The sequence below is a fragment of the Paroedura picta genome, chromosome 1 (genome assembly GCF_049243985.1).
Source record: "Paroedura picta isolate Pp20150507F chromosome 1, Ppicta_v3.0, whole genome shotgun sequence".
NCBI classification, from domain to species: domain Eukaryota; kingdom Metazoa; phylum Chordata; class Lepidosauria; order Squamata; family Gekkonidae; genus Paroedura; species Paroedura picta.
The window spans coordinates 123,181,379-123,209,215 of record NC_135369.1 but is presented as its reverse complement, the minus strand read 5'-3'; the positions used below and the strand labels follow the sequence as shown (position 1 = coordinate 123,209,215).

Genomic DNA, 27,837 nt, shown 5'->3' with positions numbered 1-27,837 from the left:
GGGGGGGAGGAATCAAAGTGGCTGATGGCCATTTAAACAGAACAGCTGATAAGGGCAGGCCAGGCTGTTCAGTTTAAATTGCTGGCAGTCATTTCTGGGCTCCCTTTCACTTCTAAAGGGAGGGAAATGAAAAGGAGCTGGTTGGAATGGCTTGGAGCCATTTAAATGGCTTGAATTGATTTGGGTCAATTCAATCTAGTGGGGACTGTGATTTGGCTCCTATATTTATCACTGTTTCATAAGCACCCAGAATATTTAAGTTTTCTATATAAACAAAAGGAGGCTTGCTGTAGAGAATGGTGCCTCACTTTACAGTATCGAACTGTGATGCTATATGATCCTTTTTCTTGCTTATTATATTTCTTTCCTCCTTTTAGAAAGGAAAGCAGCAAAGTTGCTTTATGTCCTGACTACTGGTATAATTGAAAGCTGATTTATACGGTATCTGTTTTTTGCTTCTGCGTAACAGCACCATAACAAGAAGCATTCCTGTTTGAAAAGCATCTGATCAGTAACCCATATATTTGGTTAATCATCCCAAAGAATTTTTTCCATCTTCTACCACTGGAAAAGAAATTTCTTTCTGCATTCACAGACAAAGAAGGGTGGCAGAGCATTTTCTTTTTAAAAGGAAAATGCTATTGATACTTTTCACAAAAATCACTGTTGGGAAAGGAATGGGACTTCATGGTATATGAAAGCAGAAATGAAACTGGGTCATTTGTCATAAGACACATCACTAGCCAGTGGGTGGCTGTGACATTCAGACAGGCACAATCCATACAGAGACACATCTGAAATTGTGTTGCTATGTTCTAGAAGAATTACATTTTCCCAGCACCAAGATATTCCACAGAAATGTTTTAGTCTGCCAATCCATTTTTTCACTTCTGGGCTATGGGTTTTTCCACTATGAAATATCATGATATATAATGGTAATAGGCATTTGAGTCATTAATATAATTTTTTAGTATAGCTCATGGATCCATGGGTAGGATAAGTTGATTATCAAAAATATATTAAAATAACAATTTGAAATTAAGTATTCATTGGTTTTTATTGTTACTGCTAGCAGTATAATGGCTAGAATCTGCAGTAAATTTCCACTGGCTAAAGGGATTTTGATAATGGAGCAGTGCTTTCTTGCCTTTCCCCTCATACTGCAGCCTCTAATGTCCCCCCTCCCCAAGTTCTGCTCCTGGAGGATGGTGTCCCAGAAATATCATGAAGGGAGGAGCTGGAGTTTTGCAGCAACAGAAGGGAAAGAATGGATCTCCCCCCCCCCACTCCTGTCAACTCCAATGCCTACTTTATTCTTACCTCTAAAGGATGTAGTTCAGTATCCCTGTACGTATCAATTTTCCGTTGTACATTTTCTAAAAAATCTTCTGGTCTTTGAACCAAATGGGGTAAAATTTCTGTCAGCATAATATGATCTGCTGCCGCTGCCTAAGAGAAAGAGGATTCTTACATGGCTTCATGATCATCATTGTCACTCCTTCTAATAGTAAATATGATGTTAAATAATGCAGTGAAATGGGACAACTGACAGACCAGGTAGGGGATTTTGCATGCTGGTCAGTATGCACAAAAAACATTATAATTTTAAAATAAAATTTCCAAAAACAGCCTGCTCCAGTCTTCTGTGTTAAACATCTGTTAAGGCAATGGGGGGAAAACAGAGCTGATAGAGTCATAGCCTACATTCAGATGCAATGAGAGCTCACCTTGGAAGTCATGGGGAATCCCCCAAGGATGTGAGTTCAAACACACAAGTGTTAAAACCAACATGAAGCATACTTATAGCTGTGCAGGGCTCCGGCTTAGATCGGAGAACCATGAAAATATGAAAAAATTAAACCCCTATCTATTTATTGATTTAGTACCCGGCATTTTCACAGTGTCTCGCAGTGGATTACAATAAAACAATTAAAAAAACATAAAACCAAAAGCCCACATAAAACCAAAAGCCCACTTCAGTGATGAGACAATCCATAAAAACCCTAGGTCCTACCTCGCCCACTCCCCTCCTTCCCACAGTGCCGCAGGGGGCTGTAACAGCTGGAGATCCCGACTATCCCAACATTGGTGGTATTCAGTATGGAGGGTCCCCCTGATCTTCCATGCCCTAGCCTCAACCAAAACCTGTCTAAAGAGCTCCATCTTACAGGCCTTGCAGAACCATGGAAGCTCCTGCAGGGCCATCAGCTCTTCTGGGAGCTCATTCCACCAAGTTAGGGCCAAGGCCAAAAAGACCCTGGGCCCTGATCCAGGCCAGGTGAATCTCCCATGGGCCAGGAACCACCAACAGGTTTGTACCCGCAGAGCATAAAGCCCTGTGGGGGAGAGGGATAACAGACAATCCCTCAGGTACATGGGTCCCCGACTGTGAAGGCCTTAAAGGTCAATACCAAAATGTTCAACTTGATCTGGGTTGCAACTGGCAACCAATGCAGCTGCCTCAGCACATGCTGGATATGGGCCCTCCAAGGTGTTCCAGTGAGGACCCTAGCAACCACATTTTGCACCAGTTGCAATTTCCAGGTCAAGGACAAAGGAAGGGCCACATAGAGTGAGTTAAAGAAAACCAATCTGGAGGTGACTGTCGCATGGATCACTGTGGCCACGTAGGGTGCTATTAACCTTGCCTGGTGAAGATGGTGAGCATGCTATTTTCGTGATCTGGGCTTCCATGGTAAGGGAGACATCCAGAATCACCCCAATATTCCTGGTGCAGGGTGAGATGTTAAGCTGCAGCCCAGCCAGATTGGGAAGCCGCACTTCCTGGCCTGTCCCTTTCCTTCCCCACCCACAGGACCTCTGTCATGCAGAGGCTGAGTTTCAGGCAACTCTGCTCTAACCATCCAGCTACAGCTTCCAAACATCTGGCACATGTATCCAGGAGGAATCTAGGTGGCCATCCATGAGGAAGAGCTGGGTATCAGCGTACTAATGACAACCCAGCCCAAAGCTCCAGACCAGCTGAACGACAAGGCACATAAAGAGGTTAAAGTGCATAGGGGAGAGGACTGCCCCTTGAGGAGCTCCACAAGGGAGTTGAAAGGGGCATGAAAGCTTGTCCCCTACTGTGACCCTCTGTGCTTAGTTCTGAAGAAAGGACAGCAGCCACTGAAGTACTGTCCCACAAATCCCACTCCCAGTGAGGTGGAGGGTGAAGAGCTTATTGTCGACCACATCAAATGCGGCCGACTGATCTAACATTATGAGAATGGCTCAACCGCATGTATTCCGCTGGTGCTGGAAATCATCCACCACTAGCAATATTTCCACCTTGTGGCCCGGACAGAAGCCTGACTGGTATGGATCGAGCACCGAATTTTCCTCTAAGAATGCCAGGAGCTGATCCGTGGTGGCCCTCTCAACCAGTTTGCCCAAAAAAGCAAGATGGGAGACTGGCCAATAGTTGGACGGATCTTGCGGATCAAATGATGGTTTCTTCAACAGTGAATGCACCACTGCCCCCTTCAGCGCTTCAGGGAACTCCCCAGTTGACAGGGACAGGTTGATGATGTCCCTGAGAGGTCCTTCTATATCCGCTGGTTACCCCCCAAGCAGCCAAGATGGACAAGGATCTTTGGGGCAGGTGGTTGCCCTTACTCCAGCAGCTTGCCTGCTTCGGTTAATGAGATCCACCTGAAGCCATCAACCGTCACCTCCTGTGAAGGCAAACGGGCCTCCAGTTCCCATTCTGTATCAACCATGGTAGGAAGTTCTCAGTGGAGTGACAAGACTTTGTGTGTGAAAAAGCTCACTAATGCCTCATAGCCAAGATCCAATTGACTACAATTTTGGCACCCTTCCTTGAGAGCAGTAAGAGACTGAACTACACTAAACACCTGGGCCAGGAAAGAGCTCGTGAACATGACACAGGCAGCATAAAACTCTAACTTAGCTGCCTTCACCGCCATGTCATACACCCTCATAAGCGTGTGATAAGATGTTCTTGCCACTTTGTCGCAAGTCTTCCTCTACATTCGCTCTCGTTGTCTCATTTCCCTCTTCCTCTCCCAAAGCTCCATGGTATACCATGGAGCCTGTTTGAGGCAAGGTTGGAAAGGACACCTGAGGGTAATCTCATCAATAGCGCAGAGAGGCAGGAGTGCCAGTCCTCCATCAGCGCCACCAATGAGTTACCAGGAGCCTTCGGGTCCCGCAGAGTATTCAGGAATCTGACCAGATCCATAAATCTCTATGAGCAGGCTAAAACATGCCCACTGCCCAAACGGGGCCGGGGTGGTGTCATAATTGACCCCCCAATGCTATTACATATTGTATTACTGTTGAACTGTTATAATGTTTTATTGAAGGTTGCTCAATGTTCTATGCAGACTATGTAATGTTCCATGTAAGAGTTATTCAATGTAAACTGCCCAGAGCCGCAAGTAATGGGTGGTATAGAAATCCAAATATAAATGAATAAATAAATAAATAATCCTAATCTATACCATGACATACACTTGAACACAAACTGGATATCTGAACTGGTATAACTGCTTGACTCCTGACGAGAACATGTCCATTTGACTGTAACATACTTACTTTATAAGAGTTTCTGTGGTTCCCTATTTGTGAGTTCAATTCAAGGTACTGGCTTGTACTTATAAAAAATGTCATGACCTGCAGCCCACATACCTAAAGGACTATCTCTGCTGGTATGAACCTATAGACTTCCCAGTAATTTCTTCTGGCTCTTCCCTCACCCAAGATCATGGGCATTTTCTAAGGTGGAATGTTCCATTTGGAACTACCTTCCAGAAGAGGTTGGGAAGGCACCTACCTTCCCAACCTCTTCAGGAAGGTAGTTCCAAATGGAACATTCCACCATCAGGATGCACTACAAATCACTTCTGTTTGAGGGCCTTCAAAGGAGCCTATTTTGTTCATCTGATGCCTGCTTTTATTAGGGAACTGGTAAATGCTTTATTATTTCTAGTTATAGTGATTTGTGAAGTACTTTCCCATGACTGGAGAAATAGGAAAGATATTAAATAAGTTTTTAAGACAAATGTAGATCTGTGATCACCATTTCATATACTATTAACCTGAATAATTCACCTGGCAAGAAGACGATTATTCCACGTCATGCATTGTATTGTACTGAGCCAACACGTAAATGTTCACTGTAAATGTTCATTAGATATTTAATAACTTGCATGGCAATTTTTTATTGGGAAAGTATTTGACATTTTGTTTGAATATTCTTATGCTTCTCTCTACTGAGGAATAGATTTTGTCTTCTGAGGAACTGAGGAAGTATATTTCACAATCTGTTTCTGAACAACTAAGTTTTCACAATATTCTTGATACAGCAATACTACCTCAGCTGCTTCTTCTTCCTCCTCCTCTTCTTCTGTTTCCTCTTCTTCTTCCCCAGCTTTATTTGGCTCTTTCTTCTTTTTCTTCCGCTTTTCAATAATATCTGGATCCCATTCATCTCTTTGAAATATTTGCCCTGTTGAATAAAGCTGTCTTTGTCCAGAGAGTCTTTGGCACAAATCATAGTCAGGACACTAGTTAAAAAACAGAAGCATTATTGTTTACATAACAAGAAAGTTATAATAGAAATTCAAAGGAATATAAACTATATTGTTCCTCAGTATTGTGGTGAGTACTGACTTCAAGAACAAGAACTATAGAAACACAAAGATTAACTATTCCTTAAATACAAGATTAATTTGCTAAACAGATGAGCAGGATTACAGTACATAATTTCTGTCAGTCTGCACTTTTAATGACAAGTGGAATTCATTTTGGAAATGGAATTTGGACAAAGCTTTGGAATTTGGACAAAGACCCTCAGCTACTTGTAGAACCCAAGGCCATTTGTTGATGTCACACATATACCTCTGAAAAATCAAAGTAAGCACAACAGCATCTTGAGACAGAAAGAGAATCAGAGGCCACTTCGATATAATAACAAAGAGATTTTTTTTGTTAACACAAGATAAAGACTAGTCTGAAATGTTTTCAAATGGAGGGGGGAATAAAGCAAAATTAACAATCAATTTTCTCTGCAGAAGAGGAACATCACTTTAGAAAAGGCAATGGTATCTATAGGCTGAAGTGAGGCTGGCTAGATAGAAAGGTTGGTAGGTAAATAAATAGTTATTTGGCAGTCCACATCTTAAAAGATATAAGAATAGTTTCAAAACAATATAAAATATCAAGATCATGCCTTGCAAAATGAGAATACAATGGTTTGAGAGAAATGTTGCCTAAAAGCTCAGGAATAACTGAAGGGTGTCCTTAGAAGAGAAAAAGAATTGTAAAAGCAACCCGACTTTTAAAGGCAACCAATGCAGATATTACAACTTGAATACAGAAACAAAACAGTTCACTCCTACCCAATAGTAATTACATATATGTAGAATAATTTATGAGATTGACTAAGAAACAACCGAAACAAACATTACCTTAATATTAATCAGGAAATCTGGTTTTAGTTTTAGATTTCTAATTATTTCTATTTGTTCTGTTATAGTCATGTGTTCCTCAGAAAGAGAAGGAAAATCACAGAGAACATAGCCTGCAAAAAAACAAACAAAAATTCACAATCCTATTAAACACATATTTTTGAAAACAGCATTAAGTTGAGATGGCTATGAGGAGGGCATGTGACACCAAGAAATTTGTGTATAATCAGTATTTTAAAAAGGTCTCCAGATAAGCAGCAGAAAGTCAGAGAATGGGCACCAAGGCACCAAGACCTTTCCTGGTGCCCACCAAATGTTTTTAGAAAGTGGGTGGGTCACATGGGCTTTGTCTAGTAGGGCTTCTGATTGGCTATGCAGCTAAAAATAATACTGTTTCAGCAGTAGGTGTCAGTACAGTGGTGGTTTTAATCTATCACACTCCTCTTTCCTAGTATTTAAAAAAAATTCTCCCTCTCCTCCCCTGCACTTGAGCTTCCTCTGTGTAACTCTGCCTTCTGTGGTAGCCAGCTTGTGGCTGGTCTTGCCTCCTGTGCAGCCATTTTGAGATTGCACTTATCCCCAGGTCAGAATTCCAAAGGTATTCACAGACTCAAAAAGGTTGGGGATCCCTGCAATTGACAATGATGTATAAACTGCTCATATGTATAATGTTACTACTGTATTTAGTTAAGCATGGCTTTGTTCATACAACTATATCTTGACCACATACAACATTAGATGCTGGCTGTACTGCTTTACACGAACAAGGTGAACAACTACAGCTGTCTAAATAGTTCATACATTAAAAATAAAAAGGCAACTAACCAAACAATCTTACAGATAAATATCAGTACAACATACTTTATGAGTTTACATACATCATAAACTAGAGATAAAATCAGACTTCTGACCTTAAGAGGAAAATAACCTAGATTTAATAATTCTGAGCAGGGTTTTCTTTCAGTATAACAGAAGTAGCCTTTATCACCCTTACTGGTGACCTCAGCTGGGAGAGTAACAGTTGTTGACAGTTCACCAACAATGAGCAGTGACAAGGATATAAATCCTGAAGGCTTTAAACCAGTCAAAACCTATCTTACCAGAGGTTGTTAGACTGGAGGGTTTAGTTGCTCATCTTGATTGCTTTATACTGAATATATATTTTATTAGATGCATTGTTGTCTGTAAAACACCAGGTGGAAATTAACCCTATGGATATTTCCTCCCCAAACTATTAAGTGCCTAAAAATAAAATAAATCACATGTTCTGGTTTTATAGAATGATACACATCTATGTGCTATTGTAGGGCACACTTAGATAAAGAACAAAATGAGATAAAGAAGAAAACAGATACCGAAGTGATTAACCTCAGGAGTTTCCATTTTATCCAGAAGCATCTTTACAATCAATTCTTCGGGAATGCTTTGACCTTGATATAGCAATTCCATAATCTAAATTGAAAAAATATAAAGCATAGCACCAATATACACATAATATAAACAGGCAAAAATCCTAAGCAGGTCTACTTAGAAGTATGTCCTATTTTATTAAATGGTGATTACTCCCAGGAAGAGCCTCTTGTGGCACAGAGTGGTAAGGCAGCAGACATGTTGTCTGAAGCTCTGCCCATGAGGCTGGGAGTTTAATCCCAGCAGCTGGCTCAAGGTTGACACAGCCTTCCATCCTTCCAAGATCGGTAAAATGAGTACCCAGCTTGCTGGGAGGTAAACAGTAATGACTGGAGAAGGCACTGGCAAACCACCCCGTATTGAGTCTGCCATGAAAATGCTAGAGGGTGTCACCTCAGGGGTCAGACATGATCTGGTGCTTGCACAGGGGATACCGTTACCTTTACCTTTTACTCCCAGGAAATTGCTCTTAGACGTGCAGCTACAATATGGCACTACATATTACAGAATTGTTCAGTCTCGCCACGATTGCTTTAGAGCTAAACCTCACAAAAGTGTGTAAACATGAATGCTTTTGAGATTGACCTTGAACTGAACAACACTTAAGAGTCCAGGATGGTACGGTGTCATCATAAATAGAATGACATCCTTGTGAGTTCACTGAAGTCAGTTGGTTTAAATGGACTGCCAGTTTGAAATATTCAGTGTTTTTTCTTTCTTTCTTCCAGGTGTGATTGGGGGTGTGAGCACTTAGAGATGAGCTATAGAGCAAGGATTTTAGGCTATGGTTTTGGTCAGATGGTTTGACCTGGTGAACATCAGTCCATAATGCCTTAACTACTTTTTATTTAATATTATGTCTGAAAATCTATTAAAGTTATATTTTTTTTCAGCTTCTTTGTGTCTGGAAAGCTTATTCTCTGCTAATCTTCTGGATTTTTAAGGTGCTACTGGGCTTCTACTAGAGAACAACACAGCTATCTACCTGAAACTACATTAATGAGATGTTACTTACAAGGGGAAATTATTCATTTCCATGCCAAGAAAAGTTCAGAGGCCCATTTCTACAAATTAAGCCTCTGTTACAAAGAAAAGACATTTCCGTCCCTAGTAGTTATTTATTTTATTTAAAACATTTTTATTAGGGTTCACAAGGCAGTGAACATTAAAAACTGGTCATCACGTCCCAAGCCAGGAATCTGGGTGTGACCTTGGATGCCTCATTAACTCCGGAGGCTCAGGTTAAAGAGGTAGTGGGCCAGGCATTTTGCCATCTTCGCCAGGCTCGGCTACTAGTGCTCTACCTGTCTCCTGACCAACTTGCCACAGTGATCCATGCGACAGTCCCTTCCAGAATAGATTTCTGTAACTGTCTCTATGCAGGCCTACCCGTGCGTCTGATCTGGAAATTACAGGTGGTGCAAAATGCAGTTGCTAGGGTCCTCACAGGGACATCTTGGAGGACACATATCCAGCCTGTGCTGAAGCAGTTGCATTGGCTACCAATTGCCACCCGGATCAGATACGTTTTGGTTTTAATCTTTAAGGCCCTCTGCGGTCCGGGACCCACATACTTGAGGGACCACCTAGCGCCCTATACCCCCCCCCACAGGGCCTTGCGCTCTGCGGTTTCAAATTTGATGGTCATTCTGGGCCCATGGGATGCGCGTCTGGCCTCAACCAGGGCCAGGGCCTTTTCAATCCAGGCTCCTACCTGGTAGAATGAGCTCCCGGAAGAGCTGTGGGCCCTGCGGGATTTATCAGCTTTCCGCAGGGCCTGCAAAACGGAGCTCTTCCGCCAGGTTTATCGTTGAGGCCAGGGCCTCGACGGTAGATCGGACCCCTCTCTAAGGTTATCTGGTGGCAGCTGTTTCTTCCTCCCCAATATATTATTGGGTTGTAGCACTGCCGCCACTTGGCTTGGATTGGGTTAGCTTGGGGAGACTTTGCTCTAGCCACAACATTCTGTACCAGCTGTAGCTTCCAGACAAGGGCAGTCCCATACAGTGTAATGCAGGAATCACCTCTAGTTCCTGCCGGCCATGCACCACAGTGACAATATCTTTTCTGCCCAGGAAGAACTGAAGCTGTTGAAAGGCACCCCTAGCCACTATTGCTACCTGTTTATCCAACAGGAGTCCTGAATCTAGAAGCACCTCCAAACTACTAACTTGCTCCTTTAGGGGAGTGCTACCTAATCCCAGATGAGCCTCTTGTGGCACAGAGTGGCAAGGCAGCAGACATGCAGTCTGAAAGCTCTGCCCATGAGGCTGGGAGTTCGATCCCAGCAGCCGGCTCAAGGTTGACTCAGCCTTCCATCCTTCCGAGGTCGGTAAAATGAGTACCCAGCTTGCTGGGGGGTAAACGGTAATGACTGGGGAAGGCACTGGCAAACCACCCCGTATCGAGTCTGCCTTGAAAACGCTAGAGAGCGTCACCCCAAGGGTCAGAAATGACCCAGTGCTTGCACCTTTACCTTTAACCCATTTCCTGGAACAGACTCACCCCACCATCTCTATTTCACTGAAATTAAACTTCAGCTTGATAGCCATCAACCATTCTAAAACTACCTCTGGTTTCTTCAGCCTTCCTGGGATCTGTTGGTAGCACAAGATAGAGCTGAATGTAATCTGTTTATTAGTGGCAGTTCAGCCTCAGTCTCTGGATGACTTTTCTTGGTGGCTTTATATAGATGTTGGAAAGCATGGCAGACGAGACAGAATTCTAGATAAACTCTTAGGCAAAAGGCGAAACAGCAGACTTCCAGGAGCACAGCCTTTGTGGTACACCCAGAACCTCTGCAAAACAGTGCTTGCCAGTCCCAGTTCCCAAAAGGTGATCCAGAAGGATACCATGCTTAATGGTATCAGAAGCAGTTAAGAGGTCCAGGAGAATTTACAGGGTCACACTCCCCCGTCCATATCTCTGTGCATGTCATCCATCAGGCGACAAAGGATGTTTCAGTCCCATAAGCAGACCTGAAAGCAGATCAGAATGGGTCCAAACAATCTGTTTCATTCAGTAACCTCTACAGTTGGCCAACTACTACTTGTTCAGTCACCTTGCTTGAGAATGGCATATTTGAAACTAGATGGTAGTTATTCAAGTTTCCTGGGTGCAGAGCAGATTTCTTTATGAGTAGGCATATCACTACTCACTTCAAGACAATACTGACCACTCCCTCTCTCAAGGAGATATTTACTGTCTGTCAGCCACCTCCAAGCAGATTTACTCAATCATCCCTCCCTCCAGGGCGATTTAAGTAGCCAGGCAGGAAAGGGTCATACAAGCAGGTGGGAAGTCTCAAATTTCCAGAACCCTGTTTACATTCTCAGACTGGACAATCTGAAAGCTATCCCATACAATTGGCCACACTGGAACCCTGGGACCATCTGATCCTGGAGGTGTTAATTCAGACTCCAAATCCGAACAGATACAAGAGACTTTGTCTGCAAAGTAGTTAGCAAAATGATGAAAGCAAGGTGTAAAGTCCACTTCCTCCTGTTGGCCATAACCCAGTAGACCCCTGACGGAAGTTAGGCTAGTACTGGTAACCATCTTAGCATGGTGCAGCAAAGCACCAAAAGGAGTGTTATGGTACCTTATCACATAACTTGAAGCAGAAGCTTAAGTGGACTCCTGTCACTTTATCAGATGCATGCAATGAATCCTCAGGCAGTCCAGTAATCCTAATTTAACAAATGAATGTTAGTTTTTACCTTGAGTCCATAGTCTGTCTTTGCTGATATGTTCTCATCTATGAGCTCGAAAACTAAAAATAATACATCAGACAGAAGAAAATGTTAACTATTCTACAGTAATGTCATAATTTACATATAAGCTAAAATGTATAGAATCTTTCTACAATTTTAAATAATGATTAAATAGCAATGAAGAAGTAAGTTAGCCTTCAGTTTAGAACTCTGTTCCCAAACACTAGCCATCTACAATTGCTTCTTTGTAATGAGTTGTAGAAAGAAACTGCACATCTCACTGTAGGGAAGAAATGTAGATGTTACACACTAGGCACTTAAAAAAAAATCCATCCCTTACTAAAATGAGGATGTGTCTGTGAACATTTATGAACTAAATTAGTGCTGTGAATTTCCTGTTTAGCTTTGGACTGGGAATTTCCTATTGAAAACTAAATAGGGAATTATGGGTACTGTTTCAGTTGAGAAATACCCACAAGCACACAGCTAACATTTGTTTATACATTTTCTTGCCTTACACTGGCATTTGTTTATTAATTTTCTTGCCTTACGCTGGCTTAGAGTCAGTTTGGTGTAGTGGTTAGGAGTACAGACTTCTAATCTGGCATGCCGTGTTCGATTCTGCACTCTCCCACATGCAGCCAGCTGGGTGACCTTGGGCTCACCACAGCAGTGATAAAACTGTTCTGACTGAGCAGTGATATCAGGGCTCTCTCAGCCTCACCCACCTCACAGGGTGTCTGTTGTGGGGACAGGAAAGGGAAGGCGACTGTAAGTCACTTTGAGCCTCCTCCGGGTAGAGAAAAGCAACGTATAAGAACCAACTCTTCTTCTTCTAGATCATTACAAGCTATGTTCTGCTTGTGAAACATAACGTTCTTCCCTTTTCTTTCTTGCTGCAGCCCTGAGTACTTCCCAGAAGCCACACTGGGGGTTATGGGAAGGGAGTTGCCCCGGATGGGCATGTACACAGCTATGCTTCCCAACCGTATCTGCATGACTGTGCTACTTCTGGGGTTTCTTGAAGCCTGAAGAACGTTCCTGGGGTTTCTCAATGGTTGAAATGTTGAGAAAGGCTGTATTAATTTTCACAAAATTGGAAAATACTCTTGTTGCCACCAGAGGGCTCCCGTGTTTTTCTTAAAAAAAAAAAAAAAGATACAGGCATACCAAGGTTTGCAGAGACAAGAGTAAATATCTAAACTGTTAAAAGTTACTTCTCCTAGATTGAATGAAAAAATATACTGCAATAAAAAGCACAAAGATCCCAGTCTTGCAAATACGTGCAATTTATTCAGAAATCAGTGTACGCATTGGGAAGGGGGCAGAATTTTAGAGAAATAATACTTTGAGAAACAAATTGATTAATTTGCTATGCTTCCACCTCCTTTTTACTCAGAATTTATTCAGAATTCTCCTGATACCAAGTAGGTGGGTGAGCAGTTTCTTTGTTCCCCTCTAAAGACCTAAAGAAGTCCCTGAAACGTGAGACCCCCTTGAGCAATGATGCTCAAGACTATTATGCCCAATTATGCCCATGACTAGCTGCCGGTTTCTGTGGTCCCTGTATTGCAACTCTTTTCTCTTCCCTGACCCCCCATCACAGACAATAATGGTTGTTTTCTCTCCCATCATCACAATCACCTACGTGTCTCATTGGTCAATGGGAAGTAACCCAATATATCTGGGTGGTTTGGTAGGTATATAACCATGTCAGCTTTAGTGCAGTTTTTGGTCTTGCCTTGGTCCTGAGGTTGAAATTAACTAGCTTCATCCCATAAGAATGCAGGTCTCCCTTCATCAATGCCCAGCAGCAAAAGATGCTGCAGCAGTGGCTTCTTCCACCCAATGCTTCCCTGATCCATTCAACAACGCAGAACAATACCAGATCAGAATTCAAAATATATGCAAATTTGGCATCCTATTTGAACACTCATTGATTTAACTGTCTTATATACAGTATTTGCTGGCGTACAAGACTACTTTTTCCCCCTGAAAAACATGCCTCCAAGTGGAGGGGTCATCCTATACGCCTGGTGCACTTCAGTTGGGATAGACATAGCTGCCCATAGTACTGTAATGTGACAAACTCTATGTTTTGAGTGGAAATGTTGGGGGGTCGTCTTATATGCCGGCAAATACGGTACTTGAAAACTCAGATGCTAATGTGGTCATTCAAAAATGTTTCTACATTTCTTCCTACAATGAAGAAAATAACTGCTACTGTTAGTGATCCCTGGAGTTAAGCAGAAATATTTTACAAGTTTGTATTTCCTTTGCAGCTTCACCAGATAACATCAGATTGCCGCCTGTTATGTCTATGCTGGAGTGTATTTTTAAGAACAAATTATGTTACCCGTAGGAAACCCAGCTTAGTTGAACACTGCAAATTGTTCAACTAGAGCTTCAGGCATGCAGATCAGATTAGCTTTAGGTCCTGTACAGATAGACTATAGCAGTAATCGACCCAGTCCTGCAAAGTGATATTATAATAAAGGTACTGCTGGCACCTTTGCTACATTCACGGAGAAGTGTTTTGTTTATTCAAGGAGTAAAATAAATTGAATAAATAAATACATTGACATAATAATAATATAATGTACTTCTTTGTTATTGTTGTAAATGGCACATAAGCAATCATTTGACATAGGGAGTATTTACATTTTATCAAACTCTCTATTTCAAAAGAGCTTGAAAGGTAGGCATTGTGTACATCTTGCCATGATGGTGACATTGTCACTATCCACAAATGCTTAAACAAATAAAAGATGTATTTCTCCAATACAGTAGCCTTAATTCTGCTTCTATAGGCATATTTTCAGACTACAACAGGCACCATCAAAAACTTAGTAAACATACAAAAAGGCCCAGCATAGAATTTAGGAAATGATCACAATAGTTACCATCTACGAGTGTGCATTTCCAAGTCTGTGCTAATTTTGTAGCTAGTGTTTTCTTTCCAACTCCCTTAAAATGGAAAACAAAACATAATTTAAAACTGCAATTATTTTTCCATAACAAATCTCGGTTGCAAATACACAGATTGATATACTCAATTTAAGTGTAATAACTAGAAAATGTATTTGTTCTTAGGTGCTATATAGTCAGAAATCCTGCATTTTATCCTGGTATATTATATAGAATATTTTCCATATTTTATAATAAACTGGGTTTTCCTTGGAGACTTTCAAAGAACAAAAAGTTGGTGCTTTTAAATTTGCTATCCCCAGAAGCCAAAATAACTAAAGTAATCTGATTCTGCTGTCTCTGTCACGTACAGATATAGTCATGAGCGTTTCATCCTGGGGGGTGGGGGGGAGGATAATGAAGCAATTTTTCCCTCTAGTAGGAAAACTGAGGACTTGCTACTGAGGAAAAGATAATAGAAAATGGATTTTATCTGGAAAACCGTTCTGGCTGACGTCCTTGGAATGAAATAAACTGAAAGTAAATTCAAGAAAGGACAATGTTTTAAAACATTCTCTATTGTTGTTGAATGCTATAAGGTCTTTTCTTCTTGGAGCCAAACAAGGTCCTTTTGCCAAGCATGACATTACCCAAAAGCATGCCAAACTGGGAAACCTTTTATGCTTTTATTTCAGCTGCAGTGAATCCAAAAGAAGACAAAGGGAACTAATTGTCCTGGAAAACCTGTGCAAAGAACTACAGGGTTACATAGGGCTATATATTGTTACCTCAAGGAGGCTGGCAGCATGTCCTGGACCAATGTAACAACTCCCTCCCCTTCATTCCATCTCCAGGCCAACCACCAAAGTCACCAGGCCAGCCCTAGAGTCTCTGCTGTGGCAAGGGATCACTGGGTCAGCCTTCCACCCCCCAGATTTATACTTGGCAGAACATATCCATACCCAGGGGAACAGCTCATATCAGGGCCAGCTCCATCGGGAAGGTTAAATTCCAATAACCCTTAATTTCTAGCCACAACATTTTAAAGCTATCTATAAGATGCTTCCAACCTAATTATTTAATTTATCTAAAAACATTTCATGAGATACAGCCTTATGCAAGCTATTTTTTCTGAATTGCTGTGGGTAGAAGCAGGCAAAAGCATTTCTCGCTACCCTCTCCTCAAACAGGCCCCCTGGTATACTAGTGACTTCGGAGGAGGTGAGATGGCTAAATTGAGTGTAGAGGAGGACCCGTGATGAAGCTTCGAGAACATCTCATCGCATGCTTATGAAGGTATATGAAATGGTGGTGAAAGTGGCAAAACATTATTTTTGCCACTTCCGTTGCAGCTTTTTTGTGGTAATGTCTTGTTGCCCTGTTGCGACCTACCTGCCATGCTTGATACAGTAAGGGAACTGGAGGCTCCGTGGCCACTACGAAGGACAGTGTTTGATGGCTTCAGGTGGCTCTCTTTAACTGAAGTGGACAAGTTGCTAGAGTCGGTTAGGACGACTACTTTCCCCCCTTGCACCCTGTCCATCTTGGTTACTCAAATTGAGTGACAAGCAGATAGGGGGCCCCCTCAGGGACATTATTAATCTCTCCCTGTCATCCAGGGAATTCCCTGAGGCACTGAAGGAGGGGTGGTGGTTTACTGAAAAAAACACCCTGAGCCATGAAGGGAAAGAGGTACATAAATACAAGAAAAAGCTTGGTTGAGATGACTGAAGATGGTGCTGTGCTAGCCCATTCCGTGACGAGCTCTCAAGCCAAGCAGAGGGCCAGAAGCAGATGCACCTGGCAGACCTGAGTGGGATGCGCAAATCTCGCTCGCTGGTTGCCCCAGGAACCGGGAACCACATCCTGAGGGTCCTACAGATCCGCAGAGGCTGAGTTTTCCGGATCACCGCTGCCTGTGCTCGGGGTCATGATGGCGTCCTTGTCGTAAATAATTTTCTAAGCTTGAAGCAACCAGATGCATAAAATCCTGCATTCTTCTGCAGATTGACAAGAGCCGAAGTCTGATAAAATCAACGCAAAGACCATGAGTTCTCTCTGCTTTCCTATTCTTTAAGGCCAGGCACCAGTCCCCCCTCCTTCCCCCCTAACCAATTTACAAGGGAATCCTTTCTTCGGACGGGAGGCAAGCCAGATAAATACACTTGTTAAAACAAACAAAAGAAAGAGTTTAAAGATTTGTTAAAGAGAGCTCAGCGGGGGATGCTGACTTAATACGGAGATTGACAAACTGATAATTTCTGATCGCCCGAACTCTCGCAAGACCTTGCGAAACCTCCTGCCTGTAATCTGTGACTGTTTAGAGCTATGGAAAAACTAACTAAGGCACATTTATTTCGCTTGTTATGCAAAGGTAACTCAGAGATACTGGAAGTAGTAAAAAATGTTGAAAAGGAAATCCAAGACACCAAGAAAGAGCTCTCAGTCAGAATCAACAGTTTGAAATAAATAGCTGATGAAAACACAATTCAGCTGGCAACACACCAAACGAGAATCCAATGTCTGGAAGTTAATCAACAGAATTGGGAGAGAGTGGCAGAAGATAAATTCAAAGCCTTGGAAGTAGAATCTAAAGCTAGGAACGTAAAAATCAAAGGCGTCTTGGAAGAATTTGGGGAAACAGACCCAAGGAAGGAAATCACCGAAAGCCTGGAAGACTACTCAGAGAAGGAAGAGATTCAGATTGACAAAATATACAGAGTCTATTCAAAGGTGACCACACGCAAGAAGCAATCAAGAGACATCTTTGTGGGCCCTGACAGCAAGGCTGCAAGAAATGCTCTACCCAAAAAGCTTCAGGCGACGCCGCTGAACTCGGTGGATCAAGAAGCACAAATACTTCAAGACCTGCCAGCAGATACATCATGGAAAAGAGCACAATTCCATCTTTTGCGACCACCTGAAGAATGTGACGAACAGTGGAGCAATTACCTGGTCTCTTTCAGGAAAGACAGCAGCAACTTTTAGGTTAGGGCCAACATACAATGGGAACTGACTATATATTATTTGGGATAATAATAGATTGTATTCTTATATGTATTAACAATTACTTGGCTAAGAAAGACAACAGTAACTTTTAGGTTAGGACTAATATGCAATGGGAACTTAATATGTTCTTTTTAAGATAATAACAGACTATACTCTTACATGTATCAACAATTATTTTGCCAGCTGGTTGTTTCTTTTTCTTTTCATCTTTCTGTAAGCGCTTTATATACAATAAAAATAAATTTATATATATATATATATATATATATATATATATATATATATATATATATATATATATATATATATATATATATATATATATATATATATATATATATATATATATATATATATATATATATAAAAAAGAAAAACCTTGCTTAATCCACAAGACCTGGCCAACTACTGCTTAGTTCCGCATCTTATGTTTTTGGGTAAGGTGGTTGAAAAGGCTGCTGTGGATCAGCTCCTAGTATTCTTGGAGGAAACTTTGGCTCTCGACCCATACCAGTCTGGCTTTCGTTCTGGCCATGGGTTAGAGACAGTGTTGGCTACCTTGACCAATTATCTCCAGCACCAGTTGGATCGGGGAAGCTCGGCCATCCTCATGATGTTAGATTTGTTGGTTGCATCTGACATGTTGACCACAAGTTGCTGGCCTGCTGCCTTGCCAGAGCTGGGATATGCAGGACAGCCCTTTAATGGCTGCTCTCCTTTCTCCAGAACCAGACACAGAGGGTTGGAGAAAAATCATCTCACTCCTTTTAACTCCCTTGTGGAGTTCTTCAAGGGGTGGTCCTCTCCCCCACACTTCTTAACATCTTTATGCACCATCTGGCTCACCTGGTGTGGAGTTTTGGCTGGGCTGTCACCAATATGTGGATGACACCCAGCTCTATCTCTTGATAGAGCCAGTCGGACTTTCTCCCAGAAACATTTGCCAGATGTTAGAAGCTGTGGCTGGATTGTTGGAGTTCAACTGCCTGAAACTCAACCCCGCCAAGAGAGAGTTTTTGTAGTTGGGAAGGACGGGGGGCAGACCAGGAAGCACGTCTTCCAAGCCTTGCTTGGGAGCAACTTAACACTGCACCAGCCACCAGGAATCTGGGAGTGATCCTGGACACCTCTCTATCGATGGTGGCACAGCTCATGAAAGTAGCCAAATGGACATTTTCCCATCTATGCCAAGTGAAGCTACTAGCACCCTTTAGCCACAGTGATCCATTCAATGTCTTTGTCTTTGATCCGGAAATTGCAGCTGGTACAGACTGTAGCTGCTAGGGTCCTCACTGGAACACCTTGGATGGCCTACATCCAGCTGGTGCTACGGAAATTCCAGTGCAGAAGGCAGGGCGGCACCTTGTGCAGGCCACCGGCGGTGTGGCCTCCTTGTGGGGGGAGTGTTTCCAGCACCTATGTTGTCCCGGTGGCACGGCAGTGCGAAGCATGGGGTTTGGGGGGGGTGGGATGCAAGCGGCCCGTCGGCAGCACAGCAGCGTAGCGTGGTGTCCAGTATGGCCCACCGCATCATAGTTGCCGGAGCCAGGAGCTGGCCTTCTCCTCCGGGCCCATCTCACCACTGGTGGTCAGCGCATGAACCCGGTGCCTCCTTCTGTTGGACCCTGCCGGAGGGCTGCTGTGGGAGTCATGGCGTCCCAAGGCAGTGGCTCCAGTTCTGCAGAGACCTCGTGTGTGTACAGGCAACAGGTGAGTGGGCGGTCAGGGAGGGTGGGTGGTGTAGGAACTGGTCAAATCAGCCCTGATTTGCCCGATTTCAAGTCCAGAAACTGTCCTGGGGCTGGACACACTCCAACCCCAGGGCAGTTTCTCAATTATATAAAGGAACCTTGGATAAGGTCAGTGGAGGAATCTGGAATTGTCCTTCATGTAATATCTTGTCCTCATTGCCAGTACCACAATGAACAAACTGAAATTCTTGAAGATTTTCTATTATTTGGCTTGCTCATCAACCAAAAGGGAGACTGCAACCAAGAAATCAGAGATTCAGAACAGCAATCATGAAGGAACTAGAAAAGATCCATAAGTACAAGGAAGTGTTGCCAGACACCAAGGTCAAGATAATAAGTATCCCCTATTACTATGCATAGATGTAAAAGCTGGACACTGAAGAAAGCTGAGCGGATGAAAACTGATTCATTTGAAATGTGATATTAGACCAATAAGTGAATTCTAGATTAAAACAAACTTGAATTCTCCCTAGAAGGTAAAATGACTAAAGTGAGACTATCATACTTTGGTCACATCATGAGAAGACAAAACCCAGAGGAAGAGGCAATAGTGGTAAGAAAGGTTGAAGGCAAAACCTCATCAACACTGTTAATGTTTGGGAAGTCAAAAACCAAATGTTAAGTCCATTAAAGCTGACAGCACTAGAAAATAATAATTAAGTGACCGCAGGACAAAAATGACCCTTGAGAACCTGAGATAGCTGGAAAATTCAAATCGGACTAAGCAAACCGAACATTCAGTCTTACTGGTTTTCCAAGGATGAGGAAGCAAGTAGGCTTAGACATAAGAAACGCTTTGTCAGCTTCATCTTCAGCATATATATCTACAAAAGGATAGGACTGCTCTTCTTTAGGAGATGCCATCATTACACCTACATTACAAAGAAAAACATGATTAAATTTATCAGTATTTCATGTGTACTTTAGAGACACACAGGCATTTCAATCCTTAAATGTTATGTTGCTGTATTAAAAACAACAACCCACCAACAGTTCCCAGGGCATAACTATCCTTTTAAGAAAAACCAGCTTTGTTAAGTTATTATTCCGCCTTGGTAAACAAGTCTGGTGGCACCCCGCATTTTATTCCAGCAATTGTTTTCACGAACTAGAGCCCAGTAACATTGCTAGCCTTCTTAAGTACGCAAGTAGAGGGCAGACGGACAGCAAGCCATCCACAGAGCACTTACTGTGAGCTGAGCTCGAGCAGCCCGTGTGATGGAGGTGGGAGGAGGGCAGTTCTGTCGAGATTTGTGTTTCCTCGTAACCTTGGAGACCGTCTCCCGCCCCGCCTCTCCCTTTAGAACCGCCCCGCTAGTTTAACCCAATCAACGGAGCTGAGGTTGAGCCGCTTCGCGAGGCTGATTTTTGAACACGGCATCTGTTAACGCTCGCGGGGTGCGCGCTCGTTCGGAAGCCTCGGAGCGCCTTTAGGGGGGTGGGGCGCGAAAGAGAAGAGCCCCCTTCAAGTTGGCAGGAAGCATTTATTCCCGCCCCATCTCTCGCCCTCGAAAGGCGGCTTATATAGTCTTCTGAAAGAAAATATGACTGATTTGCTTCCAGTCACCCTTCAGGAGGACTGCTGAGTGGGGTTGGCTTCCGGGGCGCTTCGGGCCAGGTTGCACGCCGCTGTGCGCCCAGTCCCCAACATTTTGACTCAGAAGCAGTCCGTAAGGAAAGGCGCTTCAGATTGGCCAGCGCCTTCCCGGCGGCTGCAATTAACCCCGCGCAGGATCTCCTCCTCCCTGCATTCGCAATTGGCCCTAATATGTAATGCCTCTGCCCTACGCTCCTCCCTGTGACGAAGGGCGGTCTTCCCAAACCTAAAATGGCTGCCAGGGCAGCAAGCGCTGTCACGTGGTCTTGCGCGCTTCTTGCCTTTGTCAATCTTTCGCGACTGCGTACAATCTAAGCTGCACTTCCTGCATCTGGTTTGTTCGTGGATGGAGTTATTGTTCAGTCTTCCCTTTCCATTGGGTACTCCATTGGCTGAGCAGAGGAGAAAGCGGCTCTGTGGTCCTCACTATCTCCCGGTCCGCCTGGCGACGGTAGCGTTCTTGAAGCCGGAGCCTCGCTTAAAAGGGGAGAAAAGTGACGCCCCAGCAGGCCTGGGGGTTCGCAGCTCACTGAGGGAAAGGCCCTTCTTCCCCCGCCATGCCCGCTGCGGCCCCACTCATCAGCTCAGTGCAGAAGCTGGTGCTGTACGAGACCAGAGCTGTAAGTAACGCTCACAACGCCTGCTGTTCTCCTCCTGCTTCCTTGACAGCTATGAGCGCTGCGGATGCTGATTGTTTCACTGAATAATAATTTGTTTTAAAAGCGAGGGGAGGTCAGTGAGTGCAGTTCAGAGCATGTATCCGGAAAGCTGACTAGGGCTCAACTTTTTGGATGCGTTTTAAAATCCCCCCCCCCAAAAAAAAAACCCCTAGTGGCATTTGTTTCTGAATAAACTTGTATGCAGTTAGGTTGTTAACAGGGTGCCTACACCCTGTGCATTGCAGGCTTAAGTACCAAACATGGAAGCTTTCACAGCAAGTATTTCCATTTCCCCTTTCTAGCCGATAAGGTTATTGTCAAGCAGATGCCTATGATCGTTGTCAGAGCTGGCTGTCTTTAGACATAAGATCAGGTGTGCAGGAATGCATGATATGGCTAAGGTCATCACAATGGCTAGGGGAGAGTTGTGTTTTGTTAGTAATACATTTTTGCATGTTTGTTTAGACATGTCTTTTTGTTCCATGTGTGAGGAAATTATTTTTTCTTTGGAGTTTGAAATTAGCTGCAATTAACACAGTGTGGAATCTCATTATACCATTAATTGCAATTGGACTTAATATGCAATACCTCTACCTTATTCTCCTCCCTGTGATGACAGGCAGTACTCCCAAACCTAAAATGGCTACCGTGGCACCAAGGGCTTCATGTGTTTTTAAAGCCTTTCTCCCCCTCCTCTCTGGGTAGAGAACAGGCAGGGAGGAGGAAGTCAGCCAATAGCTTTCCAGGTTCACCTCAGCTACTGATTAAGACATATTAATAAGTCTAGCTAGAAATAGTAGGAGAGTTAAATCATCAATCAGAATCAATGCAGCAGGTGAAACAGTTCAAAACAATATGAATCATAAAATGTTGGGGGAAATGGTTGCAGTAGACAAATGAAACCTCATTGTGAGGCAGTGCATCTCTCTGAATACTGGCTGTGTTCATGCATTTGTGGGTTTTTAAAAAAGTGATTAACCAATTAGATATGGGGTGCTGGGCTAGATGGGCCCATGATCTGCTCTGAATGCCGGGACTCTCTCTTAAAACAGGAACAAAGACTGTGAACAGCCCTAAATCCAGGCAGGGCAAACAACAGGAGGTGGAAGGCTTGCTTCCTGAAATGACTGAATGTGAAGAGGTTACCATAATAAGTAATTATGCAAACCTAACAGCTAAAACAATTTCCCTGATTTTTGATCTGTTGAAAGAAATGCAAGCACAAATTAAGTTGCTGGCCTTGGGGGTGGAGAAATTAACTTTGGAAAGAACTCAGACAGCAACAGTGGACTGACTTTCAGATAATTCCAGAGCAGCATCTGAAATGCTAAAGTGAGAGAGCTCTAATTCAATTAAACAGGCTCAGTACAGAGTTACTTACCTTCACAACAGCTTATGCTACAGAAGAATCAGATTTGTCTAACAATATGTCCATACAGGGGGCTATAAATGGCATGGAGATCGAGAAGGGAAGTGAGTAAACATCTGTCCTGCCTCCTTAAGAAAATAGTAGAACTAGTTGACTTATGTGCTTCAGAAGTGTTAACAAATTTTAACTGGACTCAGAAGGTGTTATTTAGATAACCTGTGGGCCGCGGCCCGGTGTCAGGCCGCGAAGGCCTTGGCGCCGGGCTGCAGTTCCCTCTTCCCGCCCCCCCAAAGCGAGAAGCTCGCCAGTCCGCAAGCAAATCGGCCGCCGAAGTGGCCAATTAGCTTGTGGCCCGGCAAGCTTCTTGTTTCCGGGGGGGGGGGGAGAGAAGCTTGCCAAGCCGCAAGCTAATCGGCCGCTTTGGCGGCCAGTTTGCTGGCAGCCCGGAGGGTCCGGGAGAGGGAGCTGCGGCCGCCGGCATGGCAACTGCGCAAACGCGCATGCGCGGCAGTCCGCGTATGCGCGTTTGCCCTGGGGCTGCCGCGCATGCGCGGGGCCCCAGGCCGTCCTCTCCCGCCACTCCAGAGCAGCGGGCCGCGGCAACCAGAAGGTTGCGGACCACTGATTTAGATCATCAAGGCTTCCATCTTTGCAGTTGTGACAGGAGGACAGTTTGAAGCAAGTGGGAGTTTTTCTGGTACATGTATTTAACAATGCCATAATATCCCAACTGAAGAATAAGTGGGCACTGCAATGCATTTCCCTGATTGCTTGATGTTATGTATTAATTGTTATTTACCACCGCAAGATACACAGACAAAAACTGTGGCGATCTGGGAAAAGATAGACTCATCCATAGTATACTGCATGCAGAAAGGGCCTAAAGCATCTGTACTCGTGGGGGGTGATTTAAATGCAAGAATGGGGGCCAATGACAAGACACTTTAACAAGTTTGGTTTTAGCCCTGTTGCCAATGGTGAGTCATTTATCCAGAACAGCCAAAGATCTTTAGATTTGGTGGAAAATTTTGCCAGCTTCTGTCTAGCTGAACTTGGAATATAAATTAAATTTAAGCATTTTGAATGGGGCAATACCTGGGGACTGCCCAGGCTAGTTTACTTTCTGGTCACATAATAAACTGGGACCCACATACCTGAGGGACCGCCTAGTGCCCTATGCCCCCTGCAGGGCTCTGCGCTCTGCGAGTGAGAATCTTCTGGTCGTTCCCGGCCCTAGGGAAGCACGCCTAGCCTCGACCAGGGCCAGGGCCTTTTCGGTCCTGGCCCCCACCTGGTGGAATGAGCTCCCGGGTGAGCTGCGGGCCCTGCGGGACCCTTTAACGTTCCGCAGGGCCTGCAAGACGGAGCTCTTCCGCCAGGTCTATGGTTGAGGCTGGGGCTGCCGGGGTACATCGACTGCTCTCCCCCGGGCTTCTTGAACATCGTTGACCTCCTTCTCCTCCACCCCCCCTTTTTTAGGAATGGGGGTAGGAAGGGGATCTTATTATTGTGCAGCCATGTTGTGACATTTTAAAGTCTTTTAATGGGAGTTTTAATGGGTTTTTTAAGACATTGTAACCCGCCGCGAGCCATTTGGGAGTGGCGGGAAATAAATCGAAATAATAATAATAATAATAATAATAATAATAATAATAATAATAATAATAATAATAATAATAATAATAAACGCTCCACAGTCTATTATTTCCTAGCCTCACAGCAGCGGTCCCCAACCTTCATCTGGTCGGGGACCGCCTCCGGGGGTGGGGGAGAGCCAGCGGCCCGGCTGCTGCAGTTGCTCAAAAACGCGCACGCGAGTTTTGGCCACCAGGGGGCACAAACGCGTATGCGCGGCAGTTCCGCGCGTGCGCGTTAGCATTGCTGGCGCGCCGGCTGCCGTGCCGGCCTCTTTCCTCCCCTCTCGCTGCAGGGGGGGAGGCAGGCGCGGCCGCTGGCGGCCTGGTACGATGGCCTTTGCGGCCCGGTAGCGGGCCGCAGACCGGGGGTTGGGGACCCCTGCCTCACAGGACTTGCTCGTAAGAGTCACCAAATTAACCATGGAAGGGAGAACTGAGAGCGACCATCTCACCCTTAAGTTGGATAGGAGATCAGTATCCCTTGTACCAAACTAATGGAGTTTATTTTGATCCTCTGATACCATCTGGAGTTGTGAGCTAAATGAAAAGTTTTGTTTGTGGGCCTGTTCAGAGTTGGGCAGAGCCATTTATGATAGGCTATGCAAACCATTAGACACAGGGTCTTCTTACTTAAATCTTTATACCTAGCGTATTTCAACAGTCACCTCACCTCTTTCAAGAGATGAGTGGGGACTTCTTATAATATTTCCAATTTTTAAGAAAACTAACAGCTATAAACTATAAACCCATTAGTCTTATAAACATTATTTGTAAATTTTACACTAAACACCTCTGTGTTAAATTGTGTAATTGGTTGGAACAGGAACAAATCCTAGAAATTGAGCAAGGGATTTGCTTGAGGGCATTCTACGTTAGATCACTGCCTTGTGCTGGACTACTAATTCAAAAATATATTCATCAGTCGAAGTGCACTTTATATGCTGCCTTTGTAGATTTGGAGGTGGCCTTTGGAGGTGGCCTTTGATTCAGTCGTTCGAGAAAAACTGTGGGCAAAATTGGAAACCACAACAATATATAAAAAGTAGCCTTCTCTTGATGGCTAGACTGTATGAGAATACTTACAGATAAAATATTAATGTGAAGGCAGGCTCTCTAAACCAATACAGTCATAAAGAAGAGCCAGACAAGGCTGTCTCCTAGCCTTCTGTTTGTTCAGTATTCATGTGAGGTGCTTTCAGAATATAGATGTTCATGCATCTAAGCTAGCCACAGAGAAATGACTTTCAATGTTGATGTATGCAGATGATGTAGTCTTGCTCTTGGTGTCCACGGTTGGTTTAAATAAGAGCACTGGTAGTGTTTGCCAGCCAATGTCAGAAAGAAAATCGATTAACTTTTATAAAACTAAAGAAGTGTGCTTTCATAATAGCTTTGTGAAATCTAAGCGGAAGATTGATGGTCATGATATCAAACTTTTTCTTATAATGGCAGTTTTGCCACCCATATACTTGCCTCACAGAAAGAAGCACCTAGGCCATCTTGGGTTTCTTTAGGACAGAGGGTGTGTGCTTTATGCCCGCTGCCCTAAAAATTTATTATGCAAAAGTTCTCCCCCAGTTAACCTATGGAACTCAAGATATCTACTTCAGAAATCTTAAAGCGTTAGCACTTTTCCAGTCAAGATTCTCAAGATCTTTAATACTCTGAGGGTATCATAATGTAATCCTAAAACAAAAAGCTGGAATAAGCACAATAGATACAGTATGTGGACATACACATTATGCTACTGGGCAAGAGTGTACTTAAAACCCTCCGGCTTAATTCCTGCCTTGTTGGCTTCCATTCTCTACCCATAGTGGTCTATTAGAGCTGTAGATAAACTTAGATCCATTGGGATAGATCCAAAATAGCACCTAGAGAGTGAGCTTATTAAAGCAATTAATTGATATCAATACACAAAATGAGTCTGCAACTGTACCCTCTTTTTACAAGAACTTGAAATCTGGCTCGGGTTTGTCTTCTGCATCATATCATGAATCCAAAACATAGATCGGCATTCTCGAGGGCAAGATTTGATGCCCTCCTCTCAGTGGTAGTTCAGGGCAGATTTACCAGAATCCCCGTGCAATCAAGGCATAGCCTTGGCAGAGGCAATAGAAACAAATGCCAACATTTTCTTTTATTGCCCCTTATAGACTGATGAGAGGAAACTACTATTCATGCCACTCCTTATGCGCTTCCAGCCTCTAGAAAGCTTTTCCCACCATACAGAGTTGTCTATTGAAATAACCCTCAATGATAGGCACAATAGAGCCTCATGCACTGTTATCTGTAAACATCGATCACTTTTAACACTGAGCAATGGCCAACAGTGATTTAGTTTTTATTGCTGGGTTTTTATTTTAAACTCTTGTTTACTACATTGTTTGATCAACATTTTTTCTTAGGCATAACTGTGTAGATCAGGGGTCCCCAACCTGAGGCCCACTGGCTGCATGCGGCCCCAACCTCTTTCTGTGCAGCCCTTCAACCTGCTTGTCTGCTGCTATCGCCCTCAGGCCCATACTGTTCTTCCTGCCTCAAGAGACACCACCTACTGCTGTTCATCCTGTCCCTTTCTTGCAAAAAACAATAGCAACATTGTTTGTTTAGGTCTCCATGGTTACTTCTGTCAGCCCCCTCTTGTTCTTATCCTCCGTAATAGCATTTTGGCCATTCTAGGTGCTTTGCTAGCCAGCAAAGCTCAGGCACCCATGCCACACAACTTTTTAACTCCCCCTCTCCATGAATTTTAAGGATGTCTGTCACAAACCTTGATTTGGACATCAATGCCTTGGCTAACAGAAAACAGCCACAAAAATCACACTGACTAGGTAAGCATATGTAGCTAATAAAAGGATTCCACAGTAAAATATTTTTCCAAAATGGATTGCATTAAAGTTAACATTTCTTCATTTACCTTTGAATGTTTACTTTTGATCTAAATAAGTAGGTTAATAATTTTGTTACATTTTATTAACATAGTTTAAGATGTTGCCCTCTATAGGCACTGGGCACGCTAATGCAGTCCTCATATGCCAAAAGGATTGGCGACCCCTGGTTAAGATTATAATTGTTTTGTATATTTTAGTCAGTCTTTTGCTCACTTCTATATTAAATGTATTTCTTATATTTGCATGTTGGAAATTTGCTGGTCTATGACCATATTAAATACATTGATTGATTAGTTCTTATGCTTTAGGCTAATGAGAATTTCTTAAGCTATTCACAGTTACTTAAATTTTTATGTGGAGAGGCTTTTGTTCCAGAATGGCCTCAAACACTCTAGTACAGTGGTCCCCAACCTTTCTGAGGTTGGGGACTGTCAGGGCAGCGGGCTGTGCCCGCGCA

At 43.5% G+C, this 27,837-nt stretch overlaps 2 protein-coding genes across 10 annotated transcripts in view; one reads left to right on the top strand and one right to left on the bottom strand.

The window, feature by feature from the left end:
- Nucleotides 1-20,880, bottom strand: part of AK9 (adenylate kinase 9) — a 101,489-nt gene extending 80,609 nt beyond the window's left edge. Inside the window, exons 1-8 of one of the 6 annotated variants that reach the window (XM_077302364.1) lie at nucleotides 20,792-20,880; nucleotides 19,972-20,096; nucleotides 14,461-14,524; nucleotides 11,564-11,616; nucleotides 7,790-7,886; nucleotides 6,435-6,547; nucleotides 5,340-5,531; nucleotides 1,321-1,449 (exon numbers count right to left, since the gene is read on the bottom strand). In XM_077302364.1, coding sequence (XP_077158479.1) covers nucleotides 1,321-1,449; nucleotides 5,340-5,531; nucleotides 6,435-6,547; nucleotides 7,790-7,886; nucleotides 11,564-11,616; nucleotides 14,461-14,524; nucleotides 19,972-20,091 — 768 coding nt within the window. In that variant the 5' untranslated portion in view covers nucleotides 20,092-20,096; nucleotides 20,792-20,880. Of the gene's footprint in view, nucleotides 1-1,320; nucleotides 1,450-5,339; nucleotides 5,532-6,434; nucleotides 6,548-7,789; nucleotides 7,887-11,563; nucleotides 11,617-14,460; nucleotides 14,525-19,971; nucleotides 20,097-20,211; nucleotides 20,384-20,414; nucleotides 20,558-20,791 lie in introns of those variants that run through there. The other 5 variants (XM_077302387.1, XM_077302380.1, XM_077302347.1 and 2 more) reach the window with 5 other exon arrangements.
- Nucleotides 20,881-21,066: 186 nt separating this feature from the next.
- Nucleotides 21,067-27,837, top strand: part of FIG4 (FIG4 phosphoinositide 5-phosphatase) — a 96,580-nt gene continuing 89,809 nt past the window's right edge. For all 4 annotated transcript variants that reach the window (XR_013225212.1, XM_077302416.1, XM_077302397.1 and 1 more), the window contains exon 1: nucleotides 21,067-21,441. Coding sequence is in view for 2 of the 4 variants with exons in the window: in XM_077302397.1 (XP_077158512.1) it covers nucleotides 21,379-21,441 (63 nt within the window). In the remaining 2 variants the exon portion in view is untranslated. The remainder of the gene's footprint in view (nucleotides 21,442-27,837) is intronic.